Consider the following 21,258-nt stretch of genomic DNA (forward strand, 5'->3'; position numbering starts at 1 on the left):
GAAAGACAACTAGACAGGTGAATTGGGCCCAGGCTGCAGATACAAAGCAGATGATTATAAAACCCTCAATGTGAATGCGGGCTGGATCCAGAGATTGTTTCGGTCAAGTGTTTCTACTCAGGGATGAGGCGAGGTGGTTGAAGTGAGGTACAGTATGGTAAGGTAAAGTAGCCAGATCGCCCGCAGGCGGGAGTGAGACGCTAGTCGGTTTGTGTACAGCCGCGCATAGTTGTCATAAAGAGACGAGAAACACGGGACACAGTACTCAGTTGCACTCGACCATCGAGGGGTAAAGTGTGTGACGAATTTTCATCAAGATCATAGCCTGGTCTGCACTGTATCTCACACAAGAAGATAAGAACAGGAAGCCATTGGTTGTGACTACGACTTCTGTCACTCCCAGTCCCAGCTGCCCTCCCTGAGCCGAAGCTGAGTGGAAGATGGAAGATGCAGAGCTGCAGTGGGACTAGCGTGGGCTTGGCGCTCCTGCAGTTCTCGGCTGGGCGATTTTGGCCCCGCTGCCGTCTGCCTCTGGACGCTTATCCCTCCCTCACTTGAACCACAACAACACCTTTCGTAAATTCTCCACTCACCCATCTGTCACCAGAAAAGAAAAACCCTCCCTGAGACTCTTTCCAAGGACGTAATACCCCTTACGCAGCACATTTCAACAAAACCCAGTCTCCAGTAACAGCCAGCCACTGCGTTTTATGTCGATCGAGAACTTGAAGAGTTTTGGTAAGGACGACAACCCCTCCTTCGACGTCACCTTGACCCTGAGTCGCTGTTCCCGACGGGCTATGGTTCGAATGTGGATGTGTAATGCATCTTGCTGTTTCTTGATCCCGGATGGATGTCGAGACTCGCCTGACTGCGTTCGCATTCTGGCTCATCGTGTCTGCCCGACTGTCACCGTTGCTCTCGCCGTCGTCGTTCCTACTCCCAGCCGCCGGCACGTGTCGCTGACAAAACCTCATTACAGACCCCTTCGCCGAAGCCGATGAGGATACAGGAGAGACTAAGCAGTCTCAAAACTACATTCACATCCGTATTCAGCGTACGTTTCTCCTCTTTCTGCTGTCGCTAGTCATCACCTCCAGCTGTTGGAGCCCAACACATCACCGTCTTGTCGCCTATTGGACAAGAACAAAAAAAAACTAACCATTTTCTCTTGTCCAATCACAGAGCGCAATGGACGCAAGACCTTGACCACTGTCCAAGGACTTCCTAAGAAATTCGATCAGAAGAAGATTCTCAAGGTCATCAAGAAGAAGTTTGCCTGCAATGGCACCATCGTCAACGACACGGAGATGGGTGAGGTGATCCAGCTTCAAGGCGATCAGCGTAAGGATGTTCAGGAGTTCTTGACCGACAAGAAGGAGGGTCTCGAGCTCGATGCCAAGACCATCAAGGTCAGTGATTTTGTTTTGCCCAGTCTAAGACTATTATGTCCGCATATTGACTTGAGAAATTCAGGTCCACGGTTTCTAAACGTCCAACACCGCGCCATCACGCCTACTCGTCTGGTACGAGAGAGCAGCCAGCGAACCTGACGACAAGAACCACCTTCGCTTCTTCACGCGCAGCAAACGCCACGTTCACCGGCCATTTTTCTCTCTCTATATACGACTCATGACGAACACAGTAGGCTGTGCACCCGGGGTTTGTATCTCTGGATGCGGCGCGGGATTTTGGCGTTCAAAGATACCCTCTTGTCAACTGAAACGAAGCGTGTGAAGGCAGTGTTTTCAATTTCCATTGCCTTCTAGCTGTTGTAGTTGTTGTTGCTTTTGTGCTTTTCCTTTTTGAACGAGGCAGTCTGTTATCGGACGGCGATCGTTTTCTCGGATGAAGAGTGGCCTCGATTTGGTTTGGCGGTTTCGGAGAAGGGTAATACTCATTCGATACTCGGCCGTGTTGCTCTTGGCAAGTAGCTATTCAAATGCAGCATCGATTTCATGCTCAATTCTTTTTATTGTTGTATGTGTGAGTGATATGTACAACTTGAATGTTGAATTTACTTTTCCTCGTTTGATTTACATGCTATGTTACATTATACAGAAACGGCAGCAGGATGCCTCCTTTTTCTTTCTTTTCTTTTGACATGCAGGGCCCACTTAAGCAATCGCCTTTGTCTCCTCTGCCTGCAACTTGTCGAGGGTCATCTCTTCCGTCGTGCCCCAGGCCTTCCACTCACCCATCTTGCCCTTTCTCAACGTCCTCTGCACAACGAAATACTCGACGACCTCCTTGCCGACATTGTCGGGCGTGCTGCCCTCCTCCAGCACTTCCGACACCTTCCCACCCGACGACCTGATCTTCCTGAGTCTCTGCAGCGACTGCCTGCTACGAATGCGCACCACAGCCTGCTGGATGGCGCTCTGCTTGGTCTTGTCCTTTTCGCCCGCCGTCAGCGGCACAAAGCGATGACTGACGACCTTGGGCGAGCCGATATACTCGTGCAGCTTCCAACGCATGCTGGTGTTGGGCGCCCGGGCTAAGATGCGCGTCTTGAGCCTATCGAAGACGTTCTCGCACAGCTGCTTGCGGATCACGTCGATGTCGCCGCTGGCGAAGTGCGTGTACATGGACTCGTAGAGGGACTTGGAAATGGCGGGCAGTTGGTGGCGCTGGAGAAGGGGGAAGCGGCACGCGGTGCGCCACTTGGGCGATTTCAGATTGCTGAAGATGGTGCGGCGCGAGGGGTCCCGGATGTATATGTATTTCATCACCCCCGTCGCGAGAAGGTCTTTGGTGTGTTGGATCAGACGGGCTTTTTCTAGGGCCAGGCGGCCGGAGGGGTTCGAGAAGATGCTGGGCAGGTTGCGGCCGTGGGGCATGATGAAGGTGCCTGGGATATGTCAGTCTTGCTTCTCTCCATGACGTGCGAGTATGTGTGTGTGTGTGTGTGTATGCATGCGCAATGGGCGGATCCACTCGCGGTGCGTGGCGTAGGGTTGAGCGTAGAGATGGAAAAACGAACCAGGCAAGAACCCGATATCATCAGGAAACTGCAGAGCCTCCTTGGACTCCTGCATCAGGATCTTCATGCTCTTCTGCGGCGTCGTCTTCTGACTCGGCATCTGAGGAATAAACGAGTTGTTTCTCTTAGCCATTCCTTGCCGTGTGGTGGTGAATGATCGAGCGCGAGGGGAGAGGCCATGCTGCGTCTGTCGCTGCTGCTGCTGTTGCTGGGCCTGCACAAGTAGAGGAGCGCATTGCTGCTGTCTTTGCTGCAGAGTACAAGGGCGCAGGATGACCTGCCGTAGTCGTGTCGTGGACGCCATTGGGAGGTTTTAATGGGATTCTTTCTGTATGCCGGGAATATTATGTTTGATTCATGACCAGCGAGCTGCGAGACATTGATCATGCGGCCTTGGCGGATAAGGTCCGTGCACTTTATATTCTATCTACTCCGCCTCTCTGCCTCTATCCATATCTATCTCACTCATCATATTTGTAGCATGAAGGACAGTGGGCCGAGTCTTTGGTTTCACACTGATGGCTGAACCTTTGAGTAGCTATCCTACCTGCGCAAATGGCTGTCAGACGACGAACGACCCGTTCCTACGCCTGATGGCTGACTACAAGCATGATACTCCACCGATAAAAGGCTGCTAACCCTCCATCATGCGCAATAGCATACATGTACAATGCAGTAAGATACACCATGAGCAAAACCCAACCTACCGGAGAGTCCGTGGCGAAAATTTGTGGGTCTGCACAACACGAGGTAGATAAAACCCCCTCACTTGAAGGTCGTCGCGAGAGCATGTAACCCCTCCTCGCCCATGCAGTTGTTGATGAACCATGGGGCCGCATCTTCGCAGATAAGCAAATGCGCCTGCAGATACCTTACCAAGTCGAGTCTGGCTACGGTCAAGCTTCTCTCAGCCCTCGCATATCTCTTCACATGTATCGGAGCATACTTCGTATCATCATCATATGCAACTTATTATAGCCAGCCGTCACACCAATCCACTCCGGATGGAGTAATGGTGCTGCAAGACAGCGCAATTGATGCACCTACTCGTCAGCTATCGGCTGAATAGCTCATCTACATACACTCACTTGTTTTGATGCCGCGTCCTGTACTCAGTGACTGTCCTTTTCTGCCTTACCTCTGTAGCAACCTATACCGAACATCGTTGACAATGTCCACCTTCAACCCCGCCCTTGGAGTTAGTGGGACTGACATACCGGGCACGGTCTACTTGATTGATCTTGAGCACATCGGAAGAGACACGCAACATGCTGGCCACAAAGACATTATTCTGGTGCCGCAGCCAATCCTCGACAACAAGCGCGATCCGTTGGTAAGCAGCGTTCAATCCTCGCGAAGGAGATTTGTCTGCTAAAAGTGAGACCCCTAGAACTGGCCACGCTACAAGAAGTACTGGTCTTTGTTCCTCGCCTCGCTGTACGCTTGTATCGTGGCTTTCTCCGCGAACATCCTAGGCGCAGCCTGGACCACAGTTGCAGAAGATTCTCATACATCTCTAAACCAGATGAATGGTGCCTCAGCAATGTGGTACATATTGGTCGGCTTTGCCAACTTACTCTGGGTTCCAACGGTAAGCCCAACCAGCATCTGCCGCTGCAAGGATTGCTCTACTGACGGCAGCTCAGGCAATGAAAGTAGGACGTAAGTTCTGCTATATTGCTGCCATGACCATCGACGTGGCATCTATGATATGGAACGCATACTTCATGGGCGCGGGTCAATGGTACGGTGATAATTTCCTAAGCGGGATTGGTGTTGCCGCCTACGAAGCTATCATTCAGCTCACGGTATGAAATTCAATGAGCCTCTCGTTGCCGGAAGCTGAACTTGACTGCAGATATTCGACATGTTCTTCGCACACGAGCGAGGAACCATGCTTGCGGTATACGTCTGGACCATGTCATTGGGTGCAATCCTCGGACTGATCCTCGGGGGATATATCAGTGACGATATTGGCTGGCGAGCTGGTTGCAAGATCAGTGCTATCCTTGGCGTGCGCTTTGATGCTTACAACTGTACTGCTGATATACTGACATACATCAAAGGGTGTCGTCGTACTCCTGTTCATCTTGACTTTCGACGACTCGTTGTTTCCGCGCCATGTTTTCCGGGACGGCGTCACAAATGTCATAGTCACTGAAACTCGGACTGATTCTGAGCCGACTGATACCGAGGGAAAACATGCTGCCGACAAGACGTCAGAACCAATCACTCGCCAGATCAGCACTTCCGTTGGACCTGTCGAAGTCCCGCCTCGGTCCTACCTAGAGGTGCTGAACCCTATTCATTTCTTCGCAATCGACCAGACCCGATGGATACAATACTTCTTGCGTCCCTTTGAGCTTTTCCTCTTCCCCAACATCGCCATCGCTGGCATAATCTTCGCCTTTGGTGCCACAGGAGGTGTAGTAACCTTCAACACGATCAGCGAAATCATGACCGAGCCGCCATACTCATGGACGGACGGCCCGACCGGTCTCATGTACCTCAGCTCTTTAGTCGGATCGATCATCGGCATGTTCACCGCCAACATGGGTGATCGCATTGTACTTTTCCTGGCTCGACGAAACGGTGGGTACAAAGAGCCCGAAATGCGACTGTGGATCCTGGCCGTCACTTTCGTGTATGCCGGGGTCGGGCTCTTCGCCTACGGCTGGGGCGCTGAGACCGGCGCCCCGTGGGCCGTAATCGCGATTGGGCTAGGCGCCGTGAACGCGCACCAAGTGACGGCCTCTAGTGTTGCAACGGCGTACGCAATGGAGTGCTACGAGGGCATCGCAGGCGAGTTAGTCGTCGTCCTGGCGTGCTGTAGCGCCGTCGTCAACTGTGCCATGTCCGAGGCCGTCCAGCCGTTCATCGCAGATGCAGGCTATGGATGGACGTTCACGTTCTTTGGCTTGTGTGTGCTGCTCAGTGTCGGTCTTGCGCTGCCTTTGGGAATTTGGGGCAAATCTTGGAGGAAAAGGGGAAAGGCAAGGTATGAGAGGTTTATTTCTCAGGGAGTGGGCATTGGCATGGGATGATGGTTTGTCTAGGTATCCATTCTCCATAGAAGAGACATGTGATGATACCGTATACTATATCCATCTTTTCTTACTGCGAACCTGGCAAACTATCATTGCTGTACTTGAAAACCTGTTCACTGCTATCACTATCTCCAGCGTATAACATATAATGACAATCTGTCTGTAGCAGGTGACACTAGCGATCGAAGAACCACAAGGTCTCCCTGCGTCATCAATAACACTAGACCTCTGAGACTTTGGTTTCACTGCATAATGTTCGCACCCATATCCTTGACCTCGCCACCCACAGATCTCACGGGGTGTCGATCGATAATGAAAAGCCTGTCAAACGTGTCTGCGTCCCAGCACATGCGCGCGGAACTGAACTCTCGCGCTGCGAACTGCGGGCCGAGCGTTTCGCGGAGTAAAGTGCGCATGCGGGATTCGGAGTCTAAAGGGATCTGATTGCGGGCGAGCGGGGTGGATTTGGGGGGGGCGGCCTGGGCAGGTGGAGACGGGGTTGATGTAGCCTGGGTGTTCGTCGCAGATTTCGAGCTCTGGAGGGTTCGAGGCTGTGGGCTCGATGAAGAGGCCTCGGTCTGCGGCGAAGAGGACGGGGAGAGCTTTCATGCGCGCTGCTTCGGGAGCTGTTAGAAGGATGTGGGCTAGGGTCGGTTTTGGACTGATCAGCTCAAAGTGAAGACGGGTGAAGGAGGAGGGATGCGGGTGCTGACCCATGCTGTCTGTCTTAGTTGGCCTTCGAAATCAAAGATCAGATCAGAGGATGCTCCAGCGGCGAGAATGACATGTTCAGCGAGATGCTCGACCGCATCTGCGGTTCTCGCTCCCAGAACCTTGCCGGCATCCTCATCATATATCAATGCCTGCACTTTCCCCACAGGATCACCAGCAACGAACTTGACACCCAGTCTACACGCCTCTGAATATGCACTCATCATCGCGCCTCGAGCGAACACCCACCCAGCACCTTTCTTCCTCCAAAACCCTCTCCAGCCAGGGAACTCACCGTTCAACACCCCCTCAGGCATCATCTTCCTAAACGCCTCTTTGCCATTCACGACCTCATACTCGTCCTCATGCCCAGTCGTATACCCCTTGACATGCTCATACGCTTCATCTCCCACAGCAGCAAACACGATGCCCGTCTCATGGTAGAAGCGTTTGTACACCTCATCATTTCTCCAGGCCTCAGTAGCTATCTGATGCATGCGGTTCCAGACATATGACTCTTGGTTATCCGTCGACGAGGGCGGATCGCCTTCTTCCATGATTTTATTCACGTCGTTGCCCGCTGAGATGCTAGAGGGGATTGCGCAGCTGTCGAGGACGAGGATGTCGGTGTAGCCTCGCCGTGCCAGGGTTAGTGCTGTGCTGATGCCCCATGTGCCGCCGCCTATTACTTGGATTGGAGAGTTTTGAGTGGGAGGCATTGTTGAGGGTGTGGTCTTTATGAGGTTGGTATATTTGCTTTGCTTGGGCTTATGGATAGGTCAACAGGGCAGAATTGTCAACCGTATGGTTCAGGCCAAGTCGATCTCTGTATTGCACGTAAGGGTAGATATATAAAGCGAAAGTTCAGACGATGCTAATGTAGTCAGACACGATTGAAGTGAATCAAGATATCACAAGCATGATTAGAAATGAACATGATTTCAAGGAGGTAGTTGATGTTTCATATTCTACACCATGCAGGTCCGATGGTGGCGTGGGAAGATGTGGTGGAGACGTATATACATCGTGTGGAGACATGTGATAAGAGGAATTGGTCCACCTTCCACTCCTGGCTTGCATATGACAAAACGACTGAGACGATCCTGCGAGCTTACCGCATTCATAGTGGCAATATGGATTGTGAGATCCAGGAGTGGTGGATTGGCACATGAGTATGATATTCGTGGACGAGTATACGATTAGTCGACTTTCGGCTGACCACAGCGCTGTGCAGTATTGCGGAAAGCCATGATCATCACTATCTATACAAGTTGAAACTACTATATAGGCACATACGGCCACAGGCAGCTGAGAACTGGGCATCCCGTCCGCTCTGCCAGACATAAGCAGTTGACCGGCTGATTAGTACTACGGTGGGTGACCACGTGGGAATCCCAGCTGCTGTATGTTTTGTATTTTTGCAACAGACATACGAACATCGGTCTTCGCACTGTTGTGGTTCACCATGTTTTGGGCATCGTACTCAGAGCACGTCCTCGTAGTGGTACGCAATTCAAGCTGCGTAGTGTTTGAGTCGACCGTGTTCGGCTGCGACGTCCAACTCGTGACTCTTGCTGGGCTATTTAGAATTCAACATTTCCCTCCCGGTTATATTACTTTTGTTTATCTTTCAATCAACGTGAGTCTCGTAATGACCGATCTCTCGAACGATCTGGGCTTGACTGGACCAGACCATATGCTGTAGATGCGTAGCTAGACTTTCTCCTGCTCGTGAGTCATCATACGTGTGCCCAGCCATTCGCAACAACGACCTGCATCTCGTTCACCAGGCAATAAACACCGCGTTCTACTCGACCTGCAGCACCTGAAGACCAAGCCTCAACTCTTCTCCGCATTTCCCGTTCTTTGAACCACGTACTCGTGAACCATCTTCGAAGCCGGTTCTCCCATAATTTGCTGAATATGCGGAAAGAGCTCAACCAGTCATTGTAAAGGAGAGGACTCATCCGTCGGTAAGCTGCATCATTGTAGCCAACTCGTACTCGAGGGTTGACCCATATGCCGCTTTCCTTTGCTAAAGGGTTATCGGCGTATATGAGACAGCATTCAGACCCCTCCACATGAGATTTTGCAAGACTATCAGGTACCCCTCGGAAGCGAAGTGGGTTCTTCGAATCATAGAAAGGAGCAGCGTCCATGACGACTGTTTCGCGTCAAGAATGAACGATCTAACAAAGTGATTCTGTTTGACGTACCCATGCCATTCCAGCAACCCACTACTGGTACAGGTCCATTTGCTTTCATGGCTTCTCTCGACTTCCTCGCGCGAAAATAGGGCCACGTCATCATCAGTGGCTCATGTCCCTCGGCATCACGGAGAGCGAACGTGTCGTAAAAGTCTGGTGGCTTGGAGAAGTCCAAGGAACAAGCAGCTCCATAGTGCCCCTGATTAGTGTTTAGGAGTGTACGGAAATCTTCTGTCTGGTAAAAGTCAGTAAAGTTCAACATTTGTATGAAGATAAGGATGCAGACATCAAACACGACATCGTTCAGGAACAAAATCTTGTCGAATACGGTGCCATTCGTGGCAAGCTCATAAAGCGGCTGTAACGAGAGATTACGCATCTTCGACAAGTATGGTATACGCCTCAGTTCAGATTTGCCTCTAGAAGTGAAAATCCACCCGTCGGTCGTCAAAGGAGTTGCAATTTCGTCTGCGTGAGTGCTTTCACTCAACGAGATGCTTCGCTGTACGCCGATTCTTTCGAGTTCGGCATCAAGTTCTTTGAGTGCACCCTTCGAGTCATCCCAGCTCCCGCTTTCTACGACACTGACAAAAAAATTATCCGGTCCAAGATACATGCCTAAATCAGCAACCGCAGCGTTCCAGTGACTGCGAAGTAAGGCCTCATTATTCCAATGCGTACTTGCAAGGAATATTTTTTGCCGTTTTGATTCAGTGACATCGCTTGAAGGACTCTGAGGAAATGCCACTAAATTTCGTCGTACATGTAGAACCTCCAGAATTGTCCATATTAGCCACACTATCAAAGTGATTCTCCTCGCCCTCTTGAGATGTCGAAGATGTGAACGCATCGCCATAGTCGGCAACACGGAAAGGGAGGAAACAACTTTTAGGCTACAGTAGTGGTACTGTTTACCCTTTGATCAGTGACCTGAATTAGACTAGATCCCCGGTACAAGGCAAGAGCCGTACCTTATCTGCTCAGGGGTTGCCACCGTCTACCGCCGTATGTGGAGACCTGCGGTTCGCCAAGACACTAGGCTGGACTGACTGGTAGTCAATTATCTCAAAACACATGCTCAAGCGACGTAATGGATATTCAGCATAATCACCCACTCAGAAGACATAAATTAGCGCCGTGTCGAACAGATCTAGACATCTGATAGATAAGAATAGATGTCTTTGCGAGAAATGAATTAGGGCGGTCGCTAGGTCTGCATCTCTCATTGCTGGATGAGTGATTTCCAGCAGGAACCGCCGCAATGCATCACACTACTATGCAGATAGAGCTCCTCATAATGTAGGAATGTCCTGCCTGCTGAAAGCAAGAAAGGTATCCTCCACCCTTCCTAAGTCGCGTCAGGAGGTATCACGATGTCGAACCTTTCTCGAGAGACTTTGCCTCAGCGTGCTGAGAGCCACCTGGGCGGAAGATCCGATAGCATATCCGAGGTCGCATCCAGTCTCGACCTTTCCGACATTACAATAATTGACGGCCAGATCAGCAGTTCGGATGTGAGACTACTAGAGCTGTATGTCGAAAAGCATGCTCGAGAAGTCCGTCTCGACCTGGGCCGTACGAGCGGCCTTCAACTGAGTATCATTCCGTTGACCGATTTCCCAACAGCAATAGGCGATCGGAATCTCGAGCGAGTAGTACTGTCAATTCGTCTACAAGAACTTTGGCTGATGGTCCATCCATGGTCCTCTCAGTCCACCCTGACCAAGATCAGCAAGGTTTTTTGCTTCGGAACCTCTGCAAGGTTCTGCGTCTGCAAATTCTTTGCGACGTATACGACAAGCGCTTTGGACACCACGTAACAGAGGTGAAGAAAGTGGCAGCTTTCAAAGACCGCAGGCAAGCTTTGGTGCGAAACATGATACACATACCGCCAATGGCAGCAGCCTTGGTGGTCGTCATCTTCAATATGGAGCAGTATTATATCGGTGGTGAGCTCAGTGGTGCTACAGGTCAAGATGTGGAGAAGCTAGCTGCGTTGACATTTGCGGCCAAATTACACGAACTGCTAATGTTGGCTTCGTTGGGTGAAGTTGTCTTCACCTGGCTTCGTAAAGAGTTAGCTTTTGGTGGTGGAGTGCCGTTCGGAGCTGTTTTCGTTGGCCTTCAGATTGATGCAATCAGCACGTTGTGGGCACCAGAGTTCTGGGGCACAGTTTACGATGCTTGGACTAGAGGGAAAGGTAATCGGCTCAGGAAATGGGCTTTGATCTGTCTCATTACGACTTGTATCCTACTAGGAGTGTCCGTTGGACCATCGACAGTAAACTTGATGAAGCCACGCTTGAGCAACAGGCCGGCGGGAGGTACTGACTTCTGGCTCAATGCAACTGAACGGAATATCTATCCCGCCACTATCAACGCAACCTCAGCCACTGACCGATGTGCAGCTGAAGATACTGGGGACGCCTCCTGTCCATACGGGGACTATGAGATGATAGAAAGACATTATATGGCATTCTGGCCTCGTCTTGAAGCACTCGGCGACATGCCTGAAGAACTTTTTGTCACCGGGCCTGCATCCTTACGACGGATGGAACTACGGCACCGTAGTCAGCGGGGTAACAACAGGCCTATCTGGACAAATGCTTATACTACGGTCACAGTCCCTTTCGCTGGGATATCAGATGCCCCCGCCGAACTTGGGAGGATGTGGGCCTTCGCAGCAGCCAACGCCAAAGATTCGAAACGATTCAGGTATCGTCGAGATGCCGAGTACTCTGTCGACATGTATCAACCTGTAGTCATGGTGCGCTGTGAGAACATCTCTGAAGTCAAGCAGGTGGCATCGCGGATCGTTGAATTCGTCGACTTCGGGAGTCTTGTAAAAGACATTGATGGCAATAGCGGTGCCGAAGCGAAGTACTCTAGGAAGTTTTCTTGGGATAAACCATACGATCTCGAAACTCTCAACTTGACACTACAGTACTCGATAGCGCCTCAAGTCATATGGCTCGATGACGCCATGCTTTTGCGTTCCATCGGGAGTACCCTGGCAGCTATTGTCACATTTCCGAACAGGACTGGCCATGGAAAATACTTTTGCTGTAGTATCGACAGCCGTCTTGCTCCTTCAAAAGGAACCAGCACCAGAAATTCGCCAAAGCTAGTATCAGGATCGCAAGAAGACTGGGTTAGTCACGGGACTATCCAGGGTGGGTGGAACAAGACATACCCTTCTGCTGCATGGGCGAAGAGTATATTCCCTCCAACGAACATCAGCGCAAAAGCAACACACAACGTTTTCAGTAGCTTGGCATCGGCCGCCGGGTTATGGGAGTCGTCTGCCCCAGCGGAGCCCCTTAACGACAATTATATTGTTGAAACGCTACTGGCATCCTCTGTCGCTAACGCTCTTGGAAGACTTAACTTCAATCTGAGTACCATAGGTGCGCTGAAGCACGCCACGACTCATCCATGGGCTGCCGGCACAGCAAAGAATAGCTGGATCAATGATTTTTTCCCCAAAAGCCAAATGAGCTCCGGTGGCAACATCTGCAACATCACAGAAGACGAGAAGCAAAAGTCGACGAAGCTCAAGATGCTCGCAGTCGTCAATGGTTACGCGTACAGTTCATCTAGCGGCGAAAGTATAGCTGAGATCATGGTGCTGCTCATATATCTTCTGGTCGCCGGAGCGCACATCGTTTTCTCCGTACTGACTGGTTGGACGTTCCTCTCCTGGGGCACTGCGCCCGAGAATGTCACACTTGCCCTCAACTCGGAGCAGAGTGAAGCGATGAGAAACACAGGAGCGGGTATCGGGACGGCAGCGACCTTTGAACAGTCTATTCGAGTCATGAGGAGGGGCGACAATCTAGAAATCTAGAAATGGTGTTTGATGATACCAAGAATGCTGAGTTGGAGCCGATCAGGCCTAAAGTCGAGTATGGGTGAAGTGTTTGTAAGGGCTGCCAGAGCCACCACGGCTGTCAATATTTCTCTCATACCTTGTCCTTGTGTGTTATCATACATTTGGCATTGCTACAATTTAGGAACTACTTCGAAGGAAATTCCCGGACGGAAGATGCAATTTGGCATCCGGAGGCGTCCTGCCAAACCAAAAGCTCTGGTCATTTGTGCAAGGCCAAAGACCGTAATTCAGCAAAGTCAGGGGGGCAGTTATGATGAGAACATCAAACTGTCCGGACTATGCCAGCGCTGTTGTCATCTTCCTTCATAGTACTGCTCGAGAGCTCCACGCTTCAGCTTGTTCTCCAAAAATCATACTCAGAACTGTAAGGTTAGCCGCGTAACATAATGGAGTGAGTTGCAAAATAAACAAGAAGACTCTAAGCTTCAGCTCTTCACTTCTAGATACCCAATGCCCATATCAGATGAAACAGACCCACAAGTCAAGCAATCGGGTATCTTGTTAACACAGGAAAACCTCAGATAGCCTTGACTACTGGTTGATGTAGTGATGTAAGCATCTCCATTACTTTAGCATGCCATCATTTTCACTTTCCATCTTTCCGGCGCCGAATAGTGACCAGTCAGCCACATTTGCCGACAAGAACTATACAACAACATACCTCCACCAAGAACTCGTGTTCTCTGTGACTATTATTTTCCAGCAAGACCATCCGGGAAGATAAAGCCGATAAGTATGGTCTGCCTCACTTTACCTCTCGAAAGCCTCGAAAGTGAGGACTTACTTTACTTTTCTCGCGCCTGCCTCTTTGGAAATGTCACTTCACTTCGCCGTCGTGTCTCAACGCTACTTTGTCTTGCCTTTGTTGTAATTTCCATCCAATGATCCAATAACTTCGTTGAGGGAAGGAAAGGGATAGGTACTCGGATGAGACAATGGATCTGTGCCATTTATGGAAGCGAGTCACGGCGATTTCGAGGCTCATGACAATGAGGACTCAGGTCAACGAATCGGACCGTGAGGAACCCCTGTCTGAAGAGGTCAGTTGCTTTTCCATCTGTCATACTTGTCTACACGCTGCAGCCGTGCAGAATGAAAAGAAATACCCTCTCATGAGTCTACATCCATGAAACTAATCCCCAAACCCTTGCAGAACCACACTTTCTCCCGCAAATCTCCTATGAGAAACCCATGTCCCGACGACTCAACCACCTCCGCTAGTCGTGGCTGCAACGAAACCTCCTTCGACTTCCTCGGCCTCCCCCCCGAAATCCGCACCATGATCTACGCGTTTCACTACCCGCACTCGCCGCCCTCAAAGCCCGACCGCAAGAACTATACCGCTCTACTACGTGTTTGCAAGACCGTGCATGTGGAAAGTAGAGCCTACTTGTATCAAAGGCCGGTTTGTGTCGAGGGATTCAAGGGGCTCAAGGCTTTTTCGACGCAGATCGGAGAGGTGAATAGGGGTTTTCTGAGGGATGTCACCGTCATCCAAAGGCTGGACGAAGAGCCAAAGCAAGAAGATGACGAAAGCTTGGAAGAGGAATTGGGGGAAAACCAATGTTTGCGCGAGGGCTTCATGACGCTTCTGTCCGACAACGGCGTTTCGACGAAGCCAGGGCTGCGGGTGCTGCGTGTCAAGCGCGTGCTCTTCATGGCTGACGGGAAGCTGGCGACTCCTGGATACGTCTCAACTTGTATGACACGGATGCTTCTGCGTCGTATCGAGCTGATCGTGTTGTTGTTCACGGCTGACGTAGGTAGGAAGGTCACCAGGACGTCTTCTTCGGACTATAAGGTCACGTCGGGCGGCGCAGAGGTGACGTTTGTGGAAGAATGCAGATTCGACTGCATGCTTTGAGGATTCCGAAGCTGCAGAAAGACAGAGAGATTGGGGGAAATAACGCAGGTTTACCAGACTGGAGTCCAGCCCGGTGCAGGCTAGAGGTGAAGCAACGTCATGTGTTGCCATTTACGCTTTTTTCTTGCCTGTATTTTTCAGTACCATCTAACCGTATGAGAGGATCAAAACACATAACAATTTGCGCACCACTGAGCCACTGATTCTAGATCCCTTCTCCTCCATACTCAAAAGAAAACCAACTCAATCTTCTTCTCCTTGTCTTCCTGCGCGTACCCTTCTTTCAATTCTTTCCTAGCGAGGAACCTGACAAGCGGGCCCAACGTCTCCTTCATATCCAGGATGCCACGTTTCTTGCCATCGATAGAACTCGCATCGATCACGATTCTCTCCAGCTTGTTCAACTTGAGCGCACCCGTCTCGCCCGCATCAGCCAGATCAATCAGGCGCTGCGGCGTGCCGACACCGATGCCCATTCGCGTCTTCTCGCACCCCGTGATGGCTTCCTTGAGCTTGATGTGTTTGGCGAAGAGTTTCGCGACGGCGCATTCTTTGGTCTGGAACTGGCGCAGCGCGCGCGTGACGTCTGCGGCGCGGATGCCCGAGGCGCACACCACGAGCGTGTGAGGGGACCCTGATTGCGTGGGCGCGTGCGACAGTTTGCGTTTGGCGTGTAGACCCGTGCCGCGGCGCGGCTTGCTGTATTCTTCCAGGAAGAGAGGCAGTTTCTCTGCCGTGCGGTCGAGAGACCAGGTAGTCGTGTCTTTGATAGCGGACGCTAGATCTCCCATTAGCCCGTAGAACAAACGCAAGCAAGACGAAGGAAATCTCACCCTCAACCCTTATTTCATCCTCCTCGACCCCCGTCAACTCCTCCCCCTCAAACCTCCTCAGCCTCTGCGCCACATGATCGGCAATCAACTGCCCGTCCATGAACCCCAGCGCCCTGTTTATCCCCAACTCCACATCCAGCGCCTCCTCGCGCGCTTCCTCCTTCTTGCTGCGCTTGCTGCCTTCGCCTTTGGCTTTTTGCTTTGCTTTCTTCGCCGCGCGCTTGCTCAGCCCACTGGGGACGGCGGATGTTGGCGGGGCATCGAGGTCGGCGTCCGAGTCTTCGAGGTCGGGCTCTTCGGATTCCGTGGCTCGCTTGCGCTTCTGCGTGGGTTTCGTCGGTTTCGCCGTCGCTGCTGCTGCTGCTGCTGCTGCTGCTGCTGCTGCTGCTGCAGTGGCTCGGTTCTCGGGCGGCGTCGTGCTGGGCGAGAGCGGTTCTCGTAGCGGCACTCCTGCTGAACTACTCTCCGAGTCGGACATTTTTGTGTCTTGTCGCTCTTTCTCTTCTTGTTCTGATCAAATCTCTTGACCGGGAGTTTTCTCTCTGCCTTCCGGTTCTTGTGGGTTTTCTTTGTATGAAGAGTCACGTTGTCGGAGGCAGTGTATATACAAACGAGATGAGTAATTTCAGGTACAGAAGATGAAATAAATTGGAGACAGAGCACCGTTTTCTGCGTTTGGGGGATCAGAAAAAGGTGTCTTATCGATAAGAAGAAGAAGCTGGACTGGCGGCCGAGACAATAAACTAGGACTGCTATTTATTGCTGTACTTCGTCGCAGGCATTAATTGAGGTATTCACTATATATCCTACCTAGACATACCTGGGATGCCTGTAGCCTTTGACCTCGACGGGCTGCTCTGGCTAGCATAAAACGAGCTCTGGCGAGGCAATGAGATAGCTAGTTCATGTTTGGGAAACATCGAGTCGTTACGGTGTGTGTCCCCAGACTAAGTACCGAAACCCGCTCGACTGCCCGTGGTCCATCAACACCACCACCACCACCACCACCACTACCATCACGTCGCCAACCTCAGAAAACAAAATCATGAGCGTCCTTGCCTCGACACATCTTCACAACCCCCAGTCCTGTTCCAAACCGGTGTGGCACGTTACCACAGCTCAAGGACGCCGGTGACTCATAGATTCTGCATTGGCTCAATCTTTCTTTCCTTTCCCATTCTCCCATTATTGGTCGTCCTCGAGTACGAGCCACCACCACATGAACCAGCTTCCCATGACACTTCCAACGCCACACCGCCCACCTGATCCTGATCTCGCGCGAGTGGCTTGGCTTTTTTCCTTGTCTACAGATACAAGAAGTGATTTTTTTTTGCATATGAAGATCAAAATCAATCGGCAAGAAAAAGATCATTAGAAAAATTTGCGGGTATTAGATCCTGCTTTGGAAAAAGAAGAAAAAGCAAGATGTGAGATCAAAACAAAAAACCAGATGGCGAACAATGACACGAGAGAAAAGGACAAAAGGGTTACGAACGAATGAAGGGACATATAGCAGTAGTAATAATAATAGTATCAATAGTGTGAATGAAATGTTGGAAAAAAGGAAGGAATAGTTGCATAAAATAAGGAATTATGTCCACGAAAGGAGTTTTGGTGAGATCAAGGCCCACTGGGAAACGCGAGCAGGTCGACCTGACCTGACATCAAGCGAGCTCAGACGAGCTTCACATGACATTGCTCTCCTCTTCTTCCCAGCCAGGAAGACCACCCTCAGCAGAGATGGCCAGACCATAGCCATTGCCAAGTCCACTTAGACCAGCACCGAGGCCTCCGAAGCCTTGGTTCTGCTGGTGCTGTGGCTGTGGCTGAGAGAAGACTGGCAGACTGACTGTCCTCGAGTGCTGGCTGCGTGCTGCACTGCTGTTTCCAGCAGCTGACAGAGTACCAGTACCGAACCCGCCATTGCCGAAGCCGTTGGTCAGGTTCACCGAGTGTGTCGAGTGATGGCCGTAGTGCGAAGGCGCTTGCAGGCCGGTGGAACTTCTGCCGTTGTTGGCATCACCGCTGTAGAACGCTTCCTGCGGAGTGAGCTGCGATTGCTGTTGCTGCTGTCCTCCCTGGCTCAAACTCATGTGAGAGAATTGAGGGCTGATGTCATGGGGCGACGACTGGCCATGCTGTTGCGGCTGCTGCTGCGCATGCTGTGCTGCAGCAAGATACATCGTCAGAGGATTGTTACCACCGGCGTTGAGAATCGTGGATGGCGTCGGACCCTGGAGAGGGTTGAAGTTGTTCGATCCGCCCTGGCTTGGGGAGATGGAGTTCTGACCGCGCATAGCACTCAGCGGACTAGGCGATTGCACGCCCTCCTGTTGCTGGCTCTGCTGTACTTGTGGGTTCTGCACCATCTGTCTCGGGGGATTGCCGCAACGATCCTTGCCAAAGTTGACCTTGAAACGCTTGTATTCCTCTTTGCCTCGGATGGCTTCGATGGCCTTGATCGCGTTGGCAATGTTGGTGAAGTTGACAAAGGCACAGCTCTTCTCGCGCAGGGTGTTGACCAACTCGATCTCGCCGTACTCGGAGAAGTCCTGTCGAAGGCGCTCCTCGGTCCACGACTCATCGAGGTTGCCAATGTAAACGTTACGGGAAGCACCACCGCTGACAGCGAGAGCGATAGCGGGAGGAAGAGCTCCGGAGTGTTTGCCCCAGCCAATCTTCAATCGTCGGTTGTGGATCATGAGACCTTGGAGGTTAGACAAGGCGAAGAACGCGGCAGCGGACGTGGGGTCGATGAACGTCACAAAGCAAATGTGCTTGTCGGGAATGTAGCGAATGTGATGCAGGAGACCTCCTCGGACGACGTTGCAGATTTCCTCAATGGTCGTCTCTGGATGAATGTTGCCGAGGTAGACGGTGCGGTTACCAAGATTGTTCACACCTCCCGCAGTCGTAGCAACAGCGGCAGCGGCGACTGATTGTTGGGCAAGAGCATTCGAGATGAGGTCCCGATCGGCGCCGTTCAGCACGTGTGCATAGCCAGGGGCAATGCCCAGATACTGGGCGGCGTTCTGCTGCTGCGTCTTGGAGACATAGGCGCATCTATCCTTACCGTAGTAGACACGGCGGGGTGCTTGCCACTTGGCCTCTTGAGGGAGTTGTGTGACAGCCTTGATGGCATTGCCGATAGACAGGAAATGAACGAAACCAATGGCCTTCTCTCTGACAATCTTAACAGTATCGATGGGGCCGAACTTGGTCAACTCTTCCCTAAGCTCATCCTCGGAGACCTCTTCGGGGATGTTACCGAGGTAGACGTTACGAGAAGCGCCGGACTGTTGGACAGCGAGGGCGACAGAAGTGGGGACGGACGAAGGCTTTCCCCAGCCGATCTTGATATCCTGACCCTTGATGCAAAGCTTCTTCAAAATCGCGTCCGAGTGGAAATGAGTGGCCGAGCTCCCATCCAAGAAAGAGATGAAGGCGCAGTTCTTGTCGGCCAGGAGGCGAACAGATTCGATCTGGCCGCTGCGGACGTGGTTCAGAATTTCTTCTGCAGACGTGTCCGGGGGAATGTTGCCGAGGTAGACGGTGCGACTCGCACTCGACATCAGGCCAGGCGCGATGCCTAGAGGTGCGGTGGACAGAGTGCCCATGTTCTGGTTGGGAAGAGCGCCATAGCCAATCGACTGCTGCTGACCGCCGGGGTAGTATGGTGTAGCATTCATCTGCGGCGGAGACATGAGACCAGGGTACATCTGCGGCGACATGGCCACGTTCTGTTGAGCCTGGTAGCCATTGTTCATCTGGTTCTGTTGCATCTGCTGGCGTTGCGGTGGCTGGAAGGAGGAAAAGCTCTGGAAGCCCGGTGAAGCAAAAGCGGACGGTGACTGAGGCTGGAAGGGACTGCCGATGAGCAAGTTCGAGGGAAGTAGCGGAGTGAAGTTCATGTCAAGCCCTGTACCAGGGGTCTGCTCATTGGTCGAGGTCATCTGGGGCAGACGACCGGTGTTGATCTGGGGAATGTTGGTTCGGTGTCTGTCAGAGAAGCTCGGGATAGACTGGTGATTGGTGGTGAAGGCGCTGTGGGAGAATCCCAGATTGTCGCTGTTCATGCCTTGATTCGCGAAAGCTTGAGACAGACGGTTCGCTTTAGACGCCGACGCTGTCGAGTCCGACACTTGCATACCAAGAAGGTGAGGAGGCAGGACCAACGAGTCCCGCGAGTGGGGAGATAGGACAGCCGTGGTGTCAGAAGAGGACGTGTCCGGGGTAAGCGAGACCGGACACGTGAAATGGGTTGATTTTTTTTTGGTTCTGTCAAGTCAAGAGCAGTGACGAGGGCGGTAGTGTGTGTGCAAGTGCAGCGACGACAAAAGGCGGTCGAAGAAGCTGTAGGCAATAATTGGCGTTCAAGTCTGTTCGGGTACAAGGTTAGCAGTAGAACGGCGCCAGTGCCAGCCAGCACAGCAAGAAAGAAACAGACCCACCTACCTCGATAAGGATGAAGCAAATCTGGTATGTGTAGATTGTAACTGTCAGAATAGGAGAGTCCCAGGTATGGCGATCTCCCAGAAGTCTAAAGGAGAACTAAAGGAGAAATGAGAAGCTGTTTGTGGTATTATTGGGTATAACTGTGGTATCCAATCGAAAGTGTGATATATAGTATAACACCGTGCTCTGCGGTAGCCGGCGACGGACTCGCTCTCTTGTCTCGTAAATTGAGTGACCTTTTTTTTTTGTTCGAGGCGGTGGAAGGAAAAGGATCAGCTAGACACGGGAGTCGGGCCCCAGAGGCGTGTGTGAGAGTGTCGGTGCCAAATGGCGCTATTAAAGAAGTATGGTGGGGATATAGGGGGTTATAAATTGTGTAAACGAAGCGAATGGATGATTGAAAGTGAATGGATTTATCCAAAGTAGAATTGAATTGAGACAAGCAAGAAAGATGATAATTGAGAAACGAGTGACGATTTTCAAAGGGCGAAAAGAAGACGACGACGACGACGACGATGACAGGGCGCTTCAGGAGCAATGGCAGAAAAAGGAAGGAAGGGAACAGACCACAAGGCCAGAGACTAGATGGATGTGGATGGTGGAACGTGAATGCCGGCTCACGCTCGCTGCCCTGGTGGTTGAGGGGAGATGATGATTGCGAGCATCAGGGCCAGCGTAACCAAAAGGCGTCTGGGCGTGATTCCGCCTCAAAAAAAAACCCAAATGGCTTCAGCGTCAAAAAGACACACCAGAGTGGCCGAAATTACAACATTTGCCCACCCAGGCGCTAGGGCTGCCGTTCCAAGCAGCAGTGTGCAGCAACCCTCGCGCCCCCTCTTCTTTTCATCCATTGTTGTATCTCCAGGACTACCTCAATCTCTCAAGATTGCCCTTTCCATGCGATCCTCCGTCCATGGCCAGATCATGCCGTTTTCGGTCGTCATCGTGTGCTGTGATGCAGAAAAAGCCACACCCATGCGGACACACACTTTGCTCGTCGAAAGCCTCTGTGAAGCTGTGGAAATGTGAAACGCAGCTGTGTGCAGGCCGCAAGACCACTTGCCCAGTGTCAACAAATACAAACCACGGCCCTTTGCTCCAAAATAAACGCCGATCGTCAGGTACAGGCCAAAGCGCGCCGAGCTGTCATAGACGGCCGTCCAATCCTGGCATCTCATCCCCAGTTTTTAAGAATCCGCGGCTAAAATAGAGTAACTCTAGCTGCTTGTGCTAGCTGTATTCGTCCACCAGCAATCTCCAGAGGCG

The 21,258-nt window shown here is 51.6% G+C and overlaps 7 protein-coding genes across 8 annotated transcripts; 2 read left to right on the forward strand and 5 right to left on the reverse strand.

Annotated features, from left to right (window-relative positions):
* Positions 1 to 710: 710 nt before the first annotated feature.
* Positions 711 to 1,491, forward strand: AAFC00_005811 (uncharacterized protein; the record flags this gene model as incomplete). Its single annotated transcript, XM_069345656.1, has 4 exons — positions 711 to 738; positions 983 to 1,057; positions 1,186 to 1,412; positions 1,477 to 1,491. 4 exons carry the CDS (start codon positions 711 to 713, stop codon positions 1,489 to 1,491), a joined length of 345 nt encoding a protein of 114 aa, XP_069197854.1.
* A 626-nt stretch (positions 1,492 to 2,117) lies between these two features.
* AAFC00_005812 (uncharacterized protein) lies at positions 2,118 to 3,287 on the reverse strand (the record flags this gene model as incomplete). The annotated part of the gene is made up of 2 exons (XM_069345657.1): positions 2,118 to 2,851; positions 2,984 to 3,287. 2 exons carry the CDS (start codon positions 3,285 to 3,287, stop codon positions 2,118 to 2,120), a joined length of 1,038 nt encoding a protein of 345 aa, XP_069197855.1.
* Positions 3,288 to 4,154: 867 nt separating this feature from the next.
* On the forward strand, positions 4,155 to 6,027 carry AAFC00_005813 (uncharacterized protein; the record flags this gene model as incomplete). The annotated part of the gene is made up of 5 exons (XM_069345658.1): positions 4,155 to 4,316; positions 4,374 to 4,574; positions 4,630 to 4,791; positions 4,842 to 4,997; positions 5,050 to 6,027. The coding sequence occupies 5 exons, from the start codon at positions 4,155 to 4,157 to the stop codon at positions 6,025 to 6,027; spliced, it is 1,659 nt and encodes a 552-aa protein (XP_069197856.1).
* A 668-nt stretch (positions 6,028 to 6,695) lies between these two features.
* AAFC00_005814 (uncharacterized protein) lies at positions 6,696 to 7,460 on the reverse strand (the record flags this gene model as incomplete). Its single annotated transcript, XM_069345659.1, has 1 exon — positions 6,696 to 7,460. One exon carries the CDS (start codon positions 7,458 to 7,460, stop codon positions 6,696 to 6,698), a length of 765 nt encoding a protein of 254 aa, XP_069197857.1.
* A 1,020-nt stretch (positions 7,461 to 8,480) lies between these two features.
* On the reverse strand, positions 8,481 to 9,327 carry AAFC00_005815 (uncharacterized protein; the record flags this gene model as incomplete). The annotated part of the gene is made up of 3 exons (XM_069348269.1): positions 8,481 to 8,905; positions 8,958 to 9,183; positions 9,235 to 9,327. The coding sequence occupies 3 exons, from the start codon at positions 9,325 to 9,327 to the stop codon at positions 8,481 to 8,483; spliced, it is 744 nt and encodes a 247-aa protein (XP_069197858.1).
* Positions 9,328 to 14,931: 5,604 nt separating this feature from the next.
* Positions 14,932 to 16,015, reverse strand: AAFC00_005816 (uncharacterized protein; the record flags this gene model as incomplete). Its single annotated transcript, XM_069345660.1, has 2 exons — positions 14,932 to 15,482; positions 15,538 to 16,015. The coding sequence occupies 2 exons, from the start codon at positions 16,013 to 16,015 to the stop codon at positions 14,932 to 14,934; spliced, it is 1,029 nt and encodes a 342-aa protein (XP_069197859.1).
* Positions 16,016 to 17,222: 1,207 nt separating this feature from the next.
* AAFC00_005817 (uncharacterized protein) lies at positions 17,223 to 19,685 on the reverse strand (the record flags this gene model as incomplete). 2 transcript variants are annotated; one of them, XM_069345663.1, is made up of 1 exon in its annotated part: positions 17,223 to 19,685. In XM_069345663.1, the coding sequence occupies one exon, from the start codon at positions 19,683 to 19,685 to the stop codon at positions 17,223 to 17,225; it is 2,463 nt and encodes an 820-aa protein (XP_069197861.1). The 2 variants fall into 2 exon arrangements, with proteins under 2 accessions (XP_069197861.1, XP_069197860.1); XM_069345662.1 differs by having other exon boundaries at positions 17,223 to 19,613.
* Positions 19,686 to 21,258: the final 1,573 nt, after the last annotated feature.

The sequence above is a fragment of the Neodothiora populina genome (assembly GCF_041146345.1).
Source record: "Neodothiora populina strain CPC 39397 chromosome Unknown canker_contig_6, whole genome shotgun sequence".
Taxonomy (NCBI): Eukaryota; Fungi; Ascomycota; class Dothideomycetes; order Dothideales; family Dothioraceae; genus Neodothiora; species Neodothiora populina.